The sequence below is a fragment of the Kogia breviceps genome, chromosome 17 (genome assembly GCF_026419965.1).
Source record: "Kogia breviceps isolate mKogBre1 chromosome 17, mKogBre1 haplotype 1, whole genome shotgun sequence".
NCBI classification, from domain to species: Eukaryota; Metazoa; Chordata; class Mammalia; order Artiodactyla; family Physeteridae; genus Kogia; species Kogia breviceps.
In genome coordinates, this window is record NC_081326.1 from 8,539,876 (window position 1) to 8,555,653 (window position 15,778).

Genomic DNA, 15,778 nt, shown 5'->3' on the forward strand with positions numbered 1-15,778 from the left:
CAACCCTCAGAATGGGAGAAAATATTTGCAAACAAAGCAACTGACAAAGGATTAATCTCCAAAATATACAAGCAGCTCAGGCAGCTCAATATCAAAAAAACAAACATCCCAATCCAAAAATGGGCAGAAGACCTAAATAGATATTTCTCCAAGGAAGATACACAGGTTGCCAACAAACACATGAAAGGATGCTCAACATCACTGATCATTAGAGAAATGCAAATCAGAAGTACAGTGAGGTATCACTCACACTGGTCAGAATGGCCATCATCAAAAAGTCTACAAACAATAAATACTGGAGAGGGTGTGGAGAACATGGAACCCTCTTGCACTATTGGTGGGAATGTAAATTGATACAGCCACTAAGGAGAACAGTATGGAGGTTCCTTAAAAAACTAAAAATAAAACTACCATATGACCCAGCAATCCCACTACTGGGCATATACCCTGAGAAAACCATAATTCAAAAGAGTCATGCACCACAATGTTCACTGCAGCTCTGTTTACAGTAGCCATGACATGGAAGCAACCTAAATGTCAATCAACACATGAATGGATAAAGAAGATGTGGCACATATATACAATGGAATATTACTCAGCCATAAAAAGAAATGAAACAGTTATTTGTAGTGAGGTGGATGGACCTAGAGTCTGTCATACAGAGTGAAGTAAGTCAGAAAGAGAAAAACAAATACCATATGCTAATACATATATGGAATCTAAAAAAAAAAAAAGTTCTGAAGAACATATGGGCAGGACAGGAATACAGACTCAGACATAGAGAATAGACTTGAGGACACGGGGAGGGGGGAAGCGTAAGCTGGGACGAAGTGAGAGAGTGGCATGGACATATATACACTACCAAATGTAAAATAGATAGCTAGTGGGAAGCAGCCGCATAGCACAGGGAGATCAGCTCGGTGCTTTGTGACTGCCTAGAGGGGTGGGATAGGAGGGGTGGGATAGGGAGGGTGGGAGGGAGGGAGACGCAAGAGGGAAGAGATATGGGGACATATGTATATGTATAACTGATTCACTTTGTTGTACAGCAGAAACTAACACAAGACTGTAAAGCAATTATACTCCAATAAAGACGTTAAAAAAAAAGTATTTTCCCCAAACGCTGATGCCTCCTTAAATGGTGATATTAAAGGGCTCTGATGAGGACCTGATGGACCGATGGTGCCTGATTCTCTTTGTCCTTTTGGTAATGAGAAATAAAGAAGGCTGGATATCTTCAGCTAATGTGGTCCTTTTAGAGCTCTTAGTCGAACAATTCCTTAAAGGACAAGGGTCCTCGGGAATCAAGACAATTTCCCTGAGTTGCAGGCATGGTTACGTGCAAACAGCTTCAGAGGGTGGAGGAGTGGGCTGTTGGAGAGGAGGTGTTACTGTGGGTGACCCTGTACCCCGCACTCTGCCCTGGTCCCCTCCCCTCTCCTTTCTTCTCTGATTTTCCTTCCTCGCATCCCTAACCTGCCTGCATTTCGGGTAGGTGGGGACTCCCTTCTCCACGTTCCTTTAGCGCCCAGATCCCCGACTCATTAACTCCACATCTTTGAGTTTCTTATCTATAAAAGGAGGCTGACATCTATCCCATTTGGTTGTTGAGAAAATACTCAGAAAGCAGGTAACACAGGCCCTGACATATTAGTGAGTCCCCTACGAACATGAGTCTCCCCTCACCCATTCTGTCCCTTTCAACCCCACCCCCCCCCACCTTTTTCCCTCTTCACCTGCCCCTGCCAAAGACCAACAAGCTGCTCTTACAGCCATGGCTCACTTCGGCTCTAACACTTGTAGTCCAAGGGCTGGGGCCACTGACATACAGTTTACTATACTCAGAAGTACCTTCTAACACACAGAATGGACTCCTATTTTGTTTTTCATTTCAGGAGGTTCCATCAAGAGTTAGCTGACTCCTTCTACCAATTAAGGATAAAAGTTTTTATTTAAAATTGGGGAAAGCTATACAATGAAGTTGAATCCTATACCTACTTTCATGACTTCTTACCCAGAAGCACATATATACTTGATGTTACAGTAACCTGCCAGCAAAGACCAATCCAAGGAGAGAACTAACATCCACCTAACGAGGGCACAAAACTGAGGTTTTCCTGAGTTGCTCTTCTAAGGCAGAATTCGGGGGCTTCCCTGGTGGCGCAACGGCTAAGAATCCGCCTGCCAATGCAGGGGACATGGGGTCGAGCCCTGGTCCGGGAAGATCCCACGTGCTGCAGAGCAACTAAGCCCTTGTGCCTTAACTACTGAGCCTGCGCTCCAGAGCTCTCAAGCCACAACTACTGAGCCCTCATGCCACAACTACTGAGCCCTCATGCCACAACTACTGAAGCATGTGTGCCTAGAGCCCGTGCTCCGCAACAAGAGAAGCCACTGCAATGAGAAGCCCGGGCACCGCAACAAAGAGTAGCCCCCGCTCGCTGCAACTAGAGAAAACCCGCGCGCAGCAACAAAGACGCAACGCAGCCCAAAATAAAATTAATTAATTTAAGAAAAAAGTTTCCTCCTTTTATAATAAATGAATAAATAAAACAGAATTCAGGACCCCAGGCTCATCCTGTGTTCTGCTTTTACCATGGCCTAAGGCCTGGGAGTCTTTTGCCTCCAGCAGCTCAAACGGAGAAAAAAAAGAGAGGACAAAGGAATTCACGGTGGGGTTATTAGGGGCCAGGCCTGGAAATGGTTCACGGGACTTCTGCCTACTTCCCTCAGCCCAGAACCTAGTCACAGGGATCCCCCCAAACAGCAAGGAAAGCAGAGAAGAGAATCTAGCTCTGGCCCAGAAAGAAAAGGAAGTGGAATATAGTGAACATAATAGCAAACTCTGCCACAGCATCTTTTATTAAAAATAGTTTTGTTTCGTTTTTTTTTTTTCATTGTAATGGGTATTTGTTGTATTAGAATTTCACCAAAATTTAAGAAAATTCAAGAATTGGGAGCCAAAGAAATTGTCCTTGAATTTTAAGCTCCCGTAGAATAATAATGACTATCTTAATCTGAATCTTTCTACATCCCTAAAATACGGTACAGGTCAACAATGATGTCATCCACCACATACTCCAGGGACACCATCGAGCCTCCCTCTCCGGTCAGTAGAGAAAGCTCTCCCCCCTCGTCCCTTCCCCCTTGTCTACCTTCCAGGACCCTTGGTCTCCTCAAGGTTTTTGCTACCTACCTACTGCTCAGCCTCGGGCATCAGACCTAGTTGGGCAAGACGTTGATGTTGGGAGGGTGGAGATGGGAAAAATACTGTGCTTTCTATTCCCTGAGTTGTATTACCTAAGGCATCTTGTGTTACCTTCTGGCTCAGAGAAGCTGGAGGATGTGAGGTAGGTGAGGGGGTAAAAAAGTCCCCTACCTCACTGAGAGGTTCTGCTCTGTACAAGCAAAGTTATAAGTCAGGAAGGATTGCTCTAATGGATCCCAAAGTATAGAAGAGTGAAGGGATTGCCTGGTGGTCCAGCGGTTAGGACTCTGTGCTTCCACTGCAGGGGGCCCTGGTCGGGGAACTAAGACCCTGCAAGCCACGTGGTGCAGCCGCAAAAAATAAAAATAAAGAAAAAAAATAAAGAAGAGTGAGCCACAGCTCATGAACCATGCTGTCTAAAATCAGGTCCCTAGGTTTATCTCCTTACCTTACTCCCGAGCCTTTTGTAAAATCTTGCTGAATGCAACACACGTTACTTGTGTGTGTTGGGGAGGAGTGTAAATTAAAATATCATTAGCGTACATTTGGCGCTAGATACTAACATTAAAGATGCACCTATTCTTTGACCCAGCAATTTCTAGAAAGTTGTCCTACAGATGCCACATATGTGCAAAAAAGTTCTTCACTGTTTTTGTTGAAACATTTGGTGCAGGAAAAGATTGGAAACAACCCAAGTGCCTATTGGTAGGAAACGGCCTAAATAAATCACGGTAGAGCCATGCAATGGGTTATCACGTGGCCATCAGAAAAGAAAGAGGAACTCTGTGTGTTGGAGGATTTCCAAGACAGAGCAAGGGTCAGAGCCACTTGTGGCAGTGTGTGCAGTGTTCTGTCGCGTTGGTGATAGGGGAAGAGAGGAATCCTATCATGTATTTGAGAGAAATCAGTTACACTGGTCGTCTGGGGAGGGAGGGCTGGGTGGCTGGGGACATAGACCATCAAAGAAGACTTTGTAGACTTCCCTTGTATAATCTGTTCAGGAAAATTCAAGTTGGTAATACATAAACAAAAGGTTTTGACCTTAAAGCAGCCATGCCACGGGCTACTGGGAGAAGAGGCCACAGCTCTTCCTTTGAGTGAGAGCGTTCAAGGGCAGGGCTTGCCCTTGAAGCCACTGTGACTCAGGCATCGCGCGGGGAAGAGCAGAGGCACCGGGGGGTCTGCATTTCCTTCGGCACCAAGTGTAGAGCCCCTCCCCAAGGCACCAACCTAGAAGAAGCCAGGTTTTCTTTTTACTGAGGAAGGTGGCATTTTCTTTCACGGGCAATCGGACTCTGTTTTCATAGTTTCTTTAGTTTGGCTGAAGCTCAGGAAAGTAAACAGCAAAAACAGGTGAACCGTAATATTAAACCCACGTCACTGGGGTGTTAACTGAGGCCGTTGAGCCTTTCATTTGGGATCTAAGTGTTAGAGTAGGACTTTGATGACACTGTAAAATTGTACCCAAAGTAGACTGATCCACAATAATAATACAGCAAACAGCATGACTGAAAAAATCTGAGAAATGACTCCAGCTTTCCAACTGGTATTTACATTAACACCTACCCTTTTTTTTTTTTTTTTTTTTTTTTTTTTTGTGGTACGCGGGCCTCTCACTGCTGTGGTCTCTCCCGTTGCGGAGCACAGGCTCCGGACGCGCAGGCGCAGCGGCCACGGCTCAAGGGCCCAGCCGCTCCACGGCCTGTGGGATCTTCCCGGACCGGGGCACGAACCCGTGTCCCCTGCATCGGCAGGCGGACTCTCAACCACGGCGCCACCAGGGAAGCCCAAACACCTACCCATTTTTAATGACATAAAGAGAAATTGTGTTACAGATGCTTAACGCATCAGGGCTCAGTGAACGTGGAGGAAAAGCAGGTGGCTTATGTAGATTTGAGAGTATGTTAATATTAAGCGAATGAACCACAATGAGATGGGCACGGCAAAGGCACAGCCTGTTGCATGCTTAATCGCGGGCAGTGGATCTTTCAGATGTTTGTCCTCCGTGCTCTTCAGCTCATTCATTCAAATGGTGCGGGCTGCAGGGCAAGAACCAGGGGCACTGAGCTCAGCTAAGAAGGAGAGAGAATTCACTGTGCTACCAGCGATGGAGGAGCTCAGCCTGTGTCTGAGGGAGACGAAAACCCTCCTTCCCACTTCTCCCCCTTTGTTGTGCTCAGTGTGGAAGCAGGTTGTTGCCAAGAGAACCAAGAAAAGCTACATTGATCTACATTAGTCATGACTGATCTGCAAATGTCATGAGACACATGGAGAAAGAGACTGGGGACAGGACGGGTGACCGAGGAGGAAGAGGGCAAGGTCCGGGGGAGCTTGCAGGAGCAGAAAGGGAAGGACGTTGGAGTAACTAAGGAGCTTTAATGATGCACAGTGTCTACAGAGAGTGGTGGGAAATCTTAGTGTGTCTGTGACCATGCAATCGCCCCCTCCTCCATAGCCTCATAAAAAAACAAAATGAAAACTTCACCTGAAGACCTATTTCTCCTCAGGGCTTTATGGAGTCAGATTTATGTTCCTTTCTGTGTATGGTGCTGGGCTGACAAGGGTTTTGAGTTGGAAGCAAGAAAGCCTCATGTTTTGAACAAACATATGGACACCAAGGGGGGAAAGTAGGGGGGCGGTAGTGGTGGGATGGAATGGGATTGACATGTACACACTAATATGTATAACATAGATAACTAATAAGAACTGCTGTATAGAAAATAAATAAAATTAAATTCAAAAAAAAAAAAAGAAAGCCTCATGTTTTGGGGGTTGAATGATTAAAATTGAAGCTATGAGCCTAGTACATTTTTTAAGTATATTGGACGCTTGAGGCCCTTAACACCGGCACTTACTTACTAATTGTCGTCAGAGGCTTTAAAGACCTTTGGGTTGCCAGGTTTTTGTTACTTATTTTATGAAAGAGGCCACACAGCCATGGTCTTCTAGAGTGGAGTCAACTCTTACTCAGGGGATGAAGTGGTAAAGTGAGTGGATAAAGCAAAAGTTAAGTATAGTCAAAATTTCCATTTAAAATACTCTAATTCACCCCTGAAGTCCAGTACTTGTGAACCGTACACCCAAGTTCAGCCCCGTCAGGAGTTTTATCAGCATTGAACACACAGCTCTTCACTGGGTGTTTAATCGGCACCAACCACACGCAGACAGTGGTGAAGGATAAATAAAATAGTCCTCACCGTCATGCAAGTTCTAGGTGATGTTCTAGGTGATGAGGTGAAGAATAATGACGTGAGCAAGTAAATAAAACTACATCAGACCATTTTCTGTGCTGTGGAAACAAAGAAAGCAGGGAAAGCGAGGAGGCAGCGCCAGGACGAGAGTTTTATGTGGAGTGATCGGGAAAGGCTCGTTCAGAGGGTGACATTTAAGCAGAGACTGGAAGGGAGGAAGGAAGGCAGGGCATGGCCAGCAGCTCTGCGGGGAAGGGCATTTCAGGTCGGGAGCACAAGGGCAAAGGTCAGGCGTGGAAGCGGCTGGGAGGGGGAGACCCGGGAAGGAGGCTGGCACAGCGGAGGCAGGAGTGAGGAAGGGCGGGAAGGATGGAGATGATGCCGGATCCCGAGACCTCAGAGGCCAGTGCACAAGGCCAGCTGTTACCCTGAGCGATTTAGGAAGCAGCCGAAGAGTAATATGATGAGACCCAGGTTTCTAAAGAATCACTCTGGACAGAGGAATGGATAAAGAAGATGTGGTACATATATACAGTGGCATACTACTCAGCCATAAAAAAGAAGGAAATAATGCCATTTGCAGCAACATGGATGGGCCTGGAGATGATCATGCTAAGTGAAGTCAGCCAGACAGAGAAAGGCAGATATGTGATATCACTTACATGCGGCCTCTAAAAAAAAAAAAATGATACAAAAGAATCACTCTGGCTCCTTTGTTGAGAAGAGACAATTGGGAGTGCAGAAGCAGAAACAAGTGACAGGTGAGGGGACTGTTGCAATATTCCAGGTGAGAGCTGGGGGTGGCTTTGACCACAGAAGTGATGGCAGAAATGGTCCGGAGTGGTTGGATTCTGGGGGCACCAGTCAGATGAGTTAGTTGTTAGAGGTCTTTACAGAGGAGGGATTGAGCTGTCACCCTGCGATTTTTTTCATCATTACAGTTTTTTTGTGTTTGGTTGTTTTTTGGGGTTTTTTTTTTTGCTGATTATGTGTAGTTAAATTTGAAAAATTAAACACTCATATGATGACATGCACTGAATTTCCCTTTTACTTGGCGATTTGTTCACCTTTCTAAGGATTGTGGTTCTATGCCTACGTTCAGTGTCACTCTCAACATTATCTTACTTATGAGCAGGTTACAATCTCTGAGCATCTGTTTCCTCAATTGCAAAATGTGGGTAGTAGCAATAATAATAATAATTTATGCTACATGATGGATGTGCTAATTAAACGAAATGTATATCAGCTACCCAGTCCAGGGACTTCGCAGGTGCCCAGCAAATGTCAATTCCCTCCCCATGTTTCTACCCCTGTACGTTGACTTCTTTTATCATAATTAGGAGATAAATGTCTTCAGGTTACATCTGGGAAAATTAAGGTAACAAGAACTCAATTGCAAATTAAAGGTCCTGCCTTTGGAATTAGTTGAAGATTTAGGATTTTTAGGATTAAAGAACGCTTCCACAAAACAACTCGCCTACAGTCTTCACCAATTCAAGGTCATGAAAGTCAAAGACTGAGGAACAGATTAAAGGAGACTAAGAAGACATGACAACTGCAGGCAGCATGTGATTCTGGATTAGATCCCAGACACCCCGTTTTGTTTTCATTTGCTGTAGAGAACAATAGCAGGACAATTGGCAATATTTTAATAAAGTCTGTTGATGTTGATAATTAAACATTATTATGTAAAAAAAATTCCTGTTTTTAGGAATTATTACACAAAGCAGAGGAAGAGAGGATGATAATGCAGATGTGTAAAATGTTAACTACCGTGTAATCTGTGTGAAGGATATACAGGAATTCTTTGTACAATAACTGCAAGTTTTCTGCTAACACAAATTATTTCAAAATAAAAGTTTCTAAAACAGAAATTTTCTACTATGAAGGGGAAAGTAAATGACTTTTATGCCATAACAATTCAGGGACTCCTAGAGAGGGGAAAAAAAATCAAAATTAGCAGCCAGACTTCGGAATGGAAACACGTTAAAATGACCCAAGGTAGAGACTGGCAAAGTTCATAGAATTCTCGAGGCCTTAATGAGAAGTGATGAGACCTGAGCTGTAATATCTTGACACAAGTTCAGTAGCACAGCATCAGTTTCTTTCTTTAAATTACAGTTCAACACAAGGGCATCATTTGTGTGGCTTCCAAGAGGCCCTGAAGGCACTACGGACATAGTTTGTCAGACCTTTCGGTTTGAAAGCAAAGCAAAGATAAAAGCTTAATTGTAGCACCAGAGCAGCAATAATCCACACACATCTGATCCTACCTCTAAATAGCTGGTCTGGGAAAATGCCAACCAGAAAACTACATACTGTGCTCACTCCATCACTTCTAACGCTTTTATTTATGTAAGGTAGGAGCCTGTAAACCTTAACCATGCTACTTTAATTGCACCATTTAAATATCCAAATGATTCAGCCCTCCTTACTCTAACATGCACATTCCAGTCTTTATTTCTAGGAAAGAATCATCACATAGAATGTGGAAAATGCATATTGCATATATGTATAAAAAGAAAATGTGAGTTAATAATCCTACCATATTATATTTTTGCATAATATATAATTATAGATATTTATATATACATATATTACATAATAAGTATGATCAGCCTTTAGGAATCAATTGAAAAGTTACTAGAATTAACAAATGGCTCAGTGAAAAGAACAGGCACAAAATTCACAAATGTCAGTGGAATGCTGGTACGCCAAGTCCTCACCACACCCACAAGAAAAAACAAAATCCTATTAAAATTTTTAAAATACATCCTATTCTGATGAGTTTAAGGGACATATGTTTTAAAATTTCCATTTAAGAAAGCAGATTAATAAACTCCATTGAGGAATAGAAATAGACAAGGAAATAGCTACGAAAAATCCTAATAAGAAACATATGTGAAACTACAAAACTCAATTAAGAGATATAAAGGATGCATTATATATTGCTTTATGAAAAAAGCTAAACACTGAAAAGCTGTGAGTTTTTATCAATCCTCTAATCCATTTAACATATAAAAGGGATATCAAAACAAATTCTTTGGGCTTCCCTGGTGGCGCAGTGGTTGGGAACCTGCCTGCCAACTCAGGGGACACGGGTTTGAGCCCCGGTCCGGGAGGATCCCACGTGCCGCGGAGCAACTGGGCCCGTGCGCCACAGCTTCTGAGCCTGCGCTCTGGAGCTTGCAAGACACAGCTACTGAAGCCCGTGCTCTGCAGCAGGAGAGGCCACTGCAGTGAGAGGCCTGCGCACCGCAGCCAAGAGTAGCCCCTGCTCGCCGCAACTAGAGAAAGCCCGGGTGCAGCAATGAAGACACAACACAGCCAAACATAAAAATAAATAAATTAAATAAACAACTTAAAAAAAAAATTCTTTAAAGAAAACAATAAAAAGGATTGAGCATATATTAAAATATATTACAAAGCCACTATAATTAAATTAGTACTATTGGCATAAGAATAAGCAGAAATTAAGGAAACAAAATAATACAAAACAGCATTTACCATAATTTAGTATATTCTATAGACAGTATTGTAAATAAGTAGGGAAGGAGATTATTTGATGCTGATGCTAGAAAAGCTGGTTGTAAATGTAGAATAAAAATTAGCTGCTAACTCCACACCCCGCTGTAAAATGGATTTTGATCTGCATTACAGAGTTTAAAAGTTACACCACAGAAAATCAGGAAAAAAAAAAAAAGATGAAGAAAACAGATAAAAAAGAGGAAAGGATTTTCTAGGCTTAAAGAAAAAGATAAACATCAAAAGAAAAAAATCTAGGTCGAGACCAAGGTGGCAACATAAGAAGCTCCTGAATTTCTCTCCTCCCACAGACCCACCTAATAAACAGCTACACACGGAGCAATTCCCTCTCTGAGAGAAATCCAGAAACTAGCTGAGTGACTCCGACACAGTGGCAAACAGAGAGAACATCCACATCAAAACGGGTAGGGAGGGCCGAGGCACACTCCTACGATAACCCCAAACCCCGCACAGCACCATACAATTGGAAGGGACCCCCCCCAACTCCCAGCTGCTCCGCGAGGAGAAAAAGGTTTGGATTGTACATTTGACGCCCCAACTTTGAAGGCTGCCTCCGGAGGGAGGGGCCCCCAAATCACTCAGCTCTGAAAGCCAACAGGGCGGGCACTCACAAGCCCTACAGTACTCAGCAAACGAAGAAGAGTTGTTAACGGGCGCACGCACCCTCAGCCTGGCTGTCCCCTAGGGCTCAGTGCAAAGGGAGCAGACAAAGACATCCATCTCTGCAAGGGACTGAACTGCGTCCTTTATGAGCTGCTGCCTGAGAGCCTTGTTTCTAGCTATCATGCATCTAGGTGCTGACTGTGATCTGCCCCAGAGAGCCAGTGTGCGTGTCCCCCACTTCCTCCCTCCGGATCACTCGGGCAATACAACAGTATCTCCCTGGAAGGAGCTGTCCACGCATCTAGCACCCCAACGTCATGACTGTCGACCAAGGGACAGGCTGCAACTGTCCTCCCTCTGAGAACCAACAGGCTTGCACTCACAAGTCCCAAAGGACTACAGCAGTTTTTAAACAGGTGCAGGGACTTCCCTGGCAGTCCAGTGGTTAGGACTCCGTGCTTTCACTGCCGAGGGCCCGGTTCAATCCCTGGTCGGGGAACTAAGATCCCGCAAGCCGCATGGCATGGCAACAAACAAACAAACAAACAAACAGATGCAGGAGCATGCTCTGTGTCAAAACACTTGTCGGCACAGAGAGAGGAGGCAAAATGCCCGCTCCCAATTTCTCCCTGGAAGGGGTTTGACTACATACTTTCCCTGAGGGTCTGGTTTTTAATCAGCCTGCATTATAGGTGCTGACTGCAACCCCCCCCCCCTTTGGTGCACTGACAGTCTTGACACAGCCGCAACTACTAGAAGCCACTAAGGAAAAAGACAGTGGCTTAGACACTCACAAAGGTCTGAGAGGCAACCAGGAGCGTAGGCCAGGCTGATTGACAAGGTCCATCTCCTACAGGAGACCAGCTGGTAAAGTCTGAGAGAGGTGACTGTTCTATCTAATGTGCAAAAACCAACACTGATAGTCAAGGAAAATGAAGAAATAGGAATATGTTCAACACAGAACAAAATAAATCTCTAGAAACCTACCTTAATGATACAAATATAAGCAATTTACCCAATAGAGAGTTCAGAATATGGACATAAAGGTGCTCCCAGACGTCAGGAGAGCACTGTATGCACAAAATGAGAATTTCAACATGAGATAGGTAGTGCAGAAAAGTACCAAATAGAAGTCATAGTGCTGAAGAATATAATAATGGAACTAAAATTCAATAGAGGGATTCAACCACAGGCTAGATGAAGCAGAAGATAGGATTAGTGAAATTTGTCTTTGGATAGGGCAGTGGAATTCATCCAATCAGAGGAACAAAAACAACAGCAAAAATAATAATGAAAAATAGTAAAAATACCTTAAGGGACTTTGGAACACCAACAAGGAGACCAATATATGCATTCTACGGGTGCCAGAAGAAGAAGAGAAAGGCAAAGGGGCAGAAAGCTTATTCAAAGAAATGACAGCTGAAAAATTCCCTAAAATGGAGAAAGAAGCAGACATCCAGATTTAGGAAGCCCTGGATTTCCAAATAAGCTGGCTCCAAAGAGACCCACAACCATACACATTGTAACTGAATTTTCAAAAGGTAAAGACGAAGAGAAAATCTGAAAAGCACAAGAGAAAACTTATTATGCACAAGGGAACCCCCATAAGACAATCAGCAAATTGTTCAGCAGAAACTTTGTAGACCAGAAGGAACCGGGGTGATATATTTAAAGTGCTGAAAGAGAAAAACCGCTAACCAAGAATGCTCTACTCGGCGAAGTTGTCCTTTAGAATCAAAGGAGAAAAAAAGAGTTTCACAGAAAAACAAAAGCTAAAGGATTTCATCACAACTAGACTGGCCTTACAAGAAGCATTAGAGGGAGTTCTTCAAGATGAAATAAAAGGATGGTAATTAGTAACATGAAAATATATGAAAGCATAGCATGTGAAAAACATGTAAAAGTATAAAACTCACTGGTAAATGTAAATATATAGTTAAATTCGGAATACTCTAACATTGTAATGGTCGTGGGCAAATTACTTATAACTCAAGACAAGAGTACTTGTCCTTCAGATAAAAGTACTAAAAATGATTATAATGACAATAACTTGTTAATGGGTACACAATATAAAAAGATATAAATTGTGACATAAAAAAACTTAAAATGTGACGAGGAAGAGTGGAAAAATGTAGAGATTTTGTATGTGTTCAAATTTAAGTTATCAGCTTAAAAGAGACTGTTATAAATATAAGATGTTCTGTGTAAGCCTCATGGTAACTGCAAAGCAAAAACCTACAGCAGATACACAAAAGATAAAGAGAAGGGGATCAAAGCATACCTCTGAACAAAATTATCAGATCAGTTCTATCTCAGTGTTTTAAAAGGGCCACAGTGGCCAACTGGCCCAGCACTTGGGACAAAGTTCACAGATGCAGAATTGAATTAACCCCCTCTCAATGCATTCAGTGCCTCACAGGCTTGCTTCAGAAGGACCTGGGTCTCAGGCAGGGCATCTGGGTGTTAACTCACTACCTGCCCAGACCAAAGGACTGCCCAGCAGACCCACAGAATCATGAGCTACATAAAATCTACTGTTCTAACTATTACATTTAGAATGGATAAAAAACAAGGTCCTACTGTATAGCACAGGGAACTGTGCTCAGTATCCTGTGATAAACCATAATGGAAAAGAATATGAAAAAAAGAACGGATACATGTGTATAACTGAGTCACTTTGCGGTACAGCAGAGATTAGCACAACACTGTAAATCAACTACACTTCAATTAATAAGAAAATAAAAATTAAAAAATAAAATCTACTATCCTAAACGGTTGAACGTAAACACAATCTGTTAAACATCAGGTTAGCTGATTTTCTCCTGACATCTAGTGTTCCTGATTCATTACTGCAAAATACTTCCACTTAATTTTAAACTATGAGAATGAAAATGTTATATGGAATAAAAACTTTGTTCATTTTAGAAGGAAATTTGTTAAGTGCAATAAAACTACAAGCTAAATAATAACAAGGTTTCTGTTTCTAAGGAGCGAAAGATTTTTTTCTCCTAATTCTTCCCTTATGAGAAAGATTTTCTTGCTGTTCTAATAGCAAAGTAGAGGCTCCCAGCATATACGTAGGGCTGTCCCATTACTGCAGAGGGGGGAGGGGCACTTACTGAAGGCCTACTATGTGCCGGGTACTGGGCCTAAATACTTTAGTGCGAGTTATCACTGTGCTTTTAGAAGCTACAGGACCGTCCTAACCACGGACGCTCACCCTGACGAGGTGAGGAGCTTTTTCTATTGGCAAAAGACATGGAATTAGCCAGAAACGGCACATCTGTCAAGACCTAACAAGGAATCTTCGTGCTCATGGACAAAAACTAAATCTGCCACACTCCCGTTAAGGTCTTTTCAACTGATTAAATGTGTTGACCCCCTTTGATTTCTGTGTTCTGTGTGGCTTTACTGCCCAAAGTGTACAGTTTACCTCAGTGTCTTCAAATATTGCTCCTATCTTTCTGCACATAAAGCCGTTCCTAATCTCCTCCAGCATCTTGCCCAATCACTCTCTCTGCTTCCCATGTTCCCTTCTCCAGCAGCATCTCTGGAAGAATAAGGACAGCAGATACACAGTGTCAGAAACAGCTCAAAAAATCCTCTCTTCTAACTGGTTGTCCTCAAGGAATGCCTAAATTTCAGTGTTTGTGAGGGTATATGGGATGCTGAGGGGTGGAGGAGGGAAACACAGATGGAGAAATATATTAAAATATACCCAGGTAAATACATGACAGCATTCAAATTATCTTCCATGGAAGAAAATACATTCACAAATGATCACAAGTATTAAGGACCTACTGTGCTGAACATTGTGGGAGATAAAAACACACACTCTGCAGTAAGAGGAGCGCACTTTAACTGCAGAGCTGAAGCAGCAGAAACAGAAATGTGTGTACGTGAGCACATACACACACACACGCACGCGCACACACACACTACTCCCGAGACTCAGAGGAGAAAGACATCACAGTGAACTAGCGATAGGATTTAAAGTGTCTCCAGACATACAGATGGCCAACAGGCACCTGACAAGATGCTCAACATCACTCATCATCAGGGAAACGCAAATCTAAACCAAGTCAGATACCACCGCACACCCGTCAAAATGGCTGTTATCGAAAGACAAGAAAGAACAAGTGTTGGTGAGGATGTGCACAGAAAAAAGAACCTCAGGCACTGTTGGTGGGAATGTAAACTGGTGCAGCCACTGTGGAGAACAGGATGGAGTTCCCTCGAAAAACTAAAATTAGAACCACCGTATGATCCAGGAGTTCCACTCCTGGGTATTTATCTGAAGAAACCAAAGGTCACTAATTTGAAAAGATTTATGTACCCATGTTCACTGCAGCATTATTTACAACAGCCAAGATATAGAAGCAGCCTAAGTGTCTATGGATAGATGAGTGAGTGAAGATGCAGTGTGTGTGTATATATATATATGTATATATATATACACACACATACACACACACACATACACACACACACACTCATACATCTACTGGGGTTGGCCAAAATGTTCGTTCGGTTTGCTGCCTACGATGGCTCTAGAAGCACTTAGTTGTCTTTAACTTCATTCAAAACAATTTTATTAGATTGTAACGTGACAGCTGTCATATCAAAGTGCATTAAAAAAACCCAGCCAAGTTGGTAAATTTTTGTGTAGCCATTTTAATATTGAAGATGGAAGAAAAAAACATTTCGGGGCTTCCCTGGTGGTGCAGCGGTTGAGAGACCACCTGCCGATGCGGGGGACACGGGTTCGTGCCCCGGTCCGGGAGGATCCCACATGCCGCGGAACGGCTGGGCCCGTGAGCCGTGGCCGCTGAGCCTGCGCTCCGCAACGGGAGAGGCCACAACAGTGAGAGGCCCGCGTACCGCAAAAAAACCAAAAAACCAAAAAAAACCATTTCGGCATATCATGCTTTATCATTTGAGGAAAGGTAAAAACACAACTGAAACGCAAAAGATTTGTGCAATGTATGGAGAAGGTGCTGTGACTAATCGAACATGTCAAAAGCAGTTTGCGAAGTTTTGTGCTGGAGAATGCTCCACAGTCAGGCAGACCAGTTGAAGTTGATAGCGATCAAGTCGAGACATTAACTGAAAACGATCTACGTTATACCAGGCGGGAGAGAGCCAACATACTCAAAATATCCAAATCAATCGCTGAAAATCATTTGCACCCGCTTGGTTATGTGAATCGCTTTGATGTCTGGGTTCCACT

General features: G+C 43.1%; 1 protein-coding gene across 1 annotated transcript in view; it reads right to left on the reverse strand.

Moving 5' to 3' along the window:
• GGH (gamma-glutamyl hydrolase) overlaps nt 1-15,778 on the reverse strand; it is a 105,550-nt gene that overhangs the window by 63,884 nt on the left and 25,888 nt on the right. The window contains exon 9 of the mRNA XM_067017478.1: nt 13,982-14,098. Within this exon, the coding sequence (XP_066873579.1) occupies nt 14,031-14,098 (68 nt within the window). The 3' untranslated portion in view covers nt 13,982-14,030. The remainder of the gene's footprint in view (nt 1-13,981; nt 14,099-15,778) is intronic.